Raw genomic sequence first — 2,787 nt, 5'->3', positions numbered from 1 at the left:
ACACACACACACACACACACACACACACACACACACACACACACATACATACATATGTATATATATCTTCCCATGAAAAACATCATGATGAAGATTTTTTTTTTCTTTCTATGATGTGATTTGTGAATTGTCATCGTTCTTGTCCCAAGCACTGAAAAAAATCATGTTGTGCATTTAACCCATCACACATGAAACACATCCAAGTGGAGCAGAGCTGCACACCTGGGAGCAGTTAGGAATAGGTGTCTTGCTCAAGGACACCACAACAATATGTCCACAGCAGGTCATTGAATACTGCAACTTTCTGGTCCCTGATCAGCAGCCCACCCACTGCACCACACACAACCCCTCCACTCATTTAATTCTTTCCAGTGATCCTGTGACAACCCAGTTTTAGTCTCTTATTGTACCCACATAGAGAGGTGCATGTCAGCTCATGGACCCCATCAGGACAGTAATACAAGAACATGCCCACACACACACACACACACACACACACACACACACACACACACACACACACACACACACACTGCAATAACAATAAATAAATGGCAGATTTATAGCTAATTAAAATGTGGCTTTCTTGTATTTTTTTAACTTCTGAACTGTTAAAGTGTTTCAGGACCACATGGACGTGTGAACCTGGGACTCACCCTCAGCTCTTTGAAGAAAATGCAGCTCCGGGCCCACTCCACGATAGAGAACAGGGTCTGGTCTGCCATGCGGCACATGAGGCTGAAGGTGCTGGGCTTCTCCAGTCGGCCCCGGCTGCTTTGCTCCTGCTGCAGGTGGGCCACAATCTTGTTCTGCACCACCAGCTCGTCCGGGTCGCAGCGCAGCAACTCCAGCACCAACGGTGGCAGGCTGGGGGGCTGTGGCGAGGCCGAGGGGTACACGTCTGGATAGGGGTATCCTGTCAGGGATTCGGGGGAGCTGGTGTAGTCTGGACACTCAGCTTTAATGGCCCTGCTGGGGAAGGCTGTGTACTGGTACTGTGAGGTGAGGGGCATGTGGGACTGCATGGCCATGCCCAGGGATGTGGGTCCATACAGGCTGGCCTCGTAGTCCGTGGAGGGGAGGGAGCTGGGGGTGGAGGGGAGCAGGCTTTTGGAGATAGTGGGCAGTGCGTGTAGGGTGCCAGTGAAGCTGTAGTCAGTCTGTAGAGGGGAGACCGGCGGGGGGGCCGTGGTCTCCAGCTTGAACCCGTTGGATCGAATCAAAGCCTTTTTCTGCTGTTTCAAGGCCCTGTCTCTCTTGTACATGGGGCCAAATTTATTCCTCCCCCCACGCATGCGATCTGCCCGGACCGCTATCACACAGGAGACAAGAAGAGGCAGAACACAGATGAAACAGCAGCTCTTTACTTTCTGTGAAACTCCAACACTTCATGCAAACTCTGATTTCTGCTTTTCTTCCTGCTTCCCTTTTTAGGCCCGAGAAGAATCCACCTCCCCCTCCCCTCCACCCCGCCAGAGTCTTGTGTGCAGCTCTACTCCTTCTTCCCTGGGGAGTCTCCAGGGTTTTATCAGCAAGTCAAGAATGTCTGTTTTTTTTTCTTTTTTCTTTTTTTCTGCAACGGAAGCAGGTGCTTTCCTTTGGATTGCTGTCTGGGAATTAGTCCCATCCCATGTGCATCTGAAGCCACCAGCCAGAAACATAGAAACACTTTGGATCTAATCAGCTTTGAGTCAGGGATTTAAAAAGAAAATCAACTAGTTTAACCAATCTCACTTGTTATTGACAAATGATGACATCAGTAGAAATGTAAAAACAAATAGTGCAAAGATGTCATCCGCCAGAGCGTCAGTCCACGGTCATGTAGGGAAATCCTACACATTAAAGAGTTGTAGATATACAGCAGTAATTTTAGAAAGTTTCAGTAAAATCAAAGTTTTGGTCTGTGAGATTTGTTTGTGAACAGATATCCAGGGTCGACTCCAATAATTAACATTAAACTTTTAAACTGAAATACAACACAATCTGTGTATCAGGAAGTGTGTGTTGTGGATAATCCTCAGATAAAACCACTTGAGTTTTTAGCTTGATTTACGCAAAACTGACTGAATTACAGCCGATTGTGTTTATTGATTAGCACTGGTGGCCATTTTTTATTTGATTTACTTCAAATGTGAATCACTTGGACAGCCAATAATTATTTCTTGAATGATTTATTAAAATTTGTGCTGCAGTTCATGAGATTTTTTGCTAACCAACAAACAGGATTGACCCCGCACAATGGCCACTACTGCTCAGAATATGTTCATAATCACTTCCACTTAATGCTAAGGCCCTGTCACACTGTAATGTTTTAGACATCTTATGAATTTTTCACGTCTTAATTACTAATAAAAGTTATGTTTGATCAGTGTTACAGTGCACGGCTGAGAGGCTTTCAGTTGATTTTTTTTAAAGTCCGTCTTTAACAGATTAAAAATATTGATAAGTTGTCATATCTAAAGCATTATAGAGAGACAGGGCCTTCCAAAATCTAATTTAATTAAGGCACAATTTTGTTTCTGTTGTTTTAAAGTCATTTGGATGTCAGCCATCTTGAACTGAATCCTAAAGTTCAGCTGTAAATGCTCATTGAATGATTATTTTCTGCACGTCTGATTAGAATTCGTTCATGAAATATTTTACTAACAGACTCACAAATGGGCAAAAATGTCTTCCTGCTCCTTTTGCTATTTAGTAATGGATTGTAACAGCAAGAAGAAACCTTTACTGAGCTTTTTACATGTTTCTGTTTATGTCAAAATCACTGAAGCGAGAATAACTTATTAT

General features: G+C 43.8%; 1 protein-coding gene across 1 annotated transcript in view; it reads right to left on the bottom strand.

Annotated features, from left to right (window-relative positions):
- LOC106518614 (nuclear receptor subfamily 5 group A member 2) overlaps positions 1 to 1,400 on the bottom strand; it is a 31,696-nt gene extending 30,296 nt beyond the window's left edge. The window contains exon 1 of the mRNA XM_014009970.1: positions 657 to 1,400. Within this exon, the coding sequence (XP_013865424.1) occupies positions 657 to 1,295 (639 nt within the window). The 5' untranslated portion in view covers positions 1,296 to 1,400. The remainder of the gene's footprint in view (positions 1 to 656) is intronic.
- Positions 1,401 to 2,787: the final 1,387 nt, after the last annotated feature.

Source organism: Austrofundulus limnaeus, unplaced genomic scaffold (genome assembly GCF_001266775.1).
Source record: "Austrofundulus limnaeus strain Quisiro unplaced genomic scaffold, Austrofundulus_limnaeus-1.0 Scaffold64, whole genome shotgun sequence".
NCBI classification, from domain to species: domain Eukaryota; kingdom Metazoa; phylum Chordata; class Actinopteri; order Cyprinodontiformes; family Rivulidae; genus Austrofundulus; species Austrofundulus limnaeus.
This window is presented reverse-complemented; position numbering and strand designations above follow the sequence as displayed.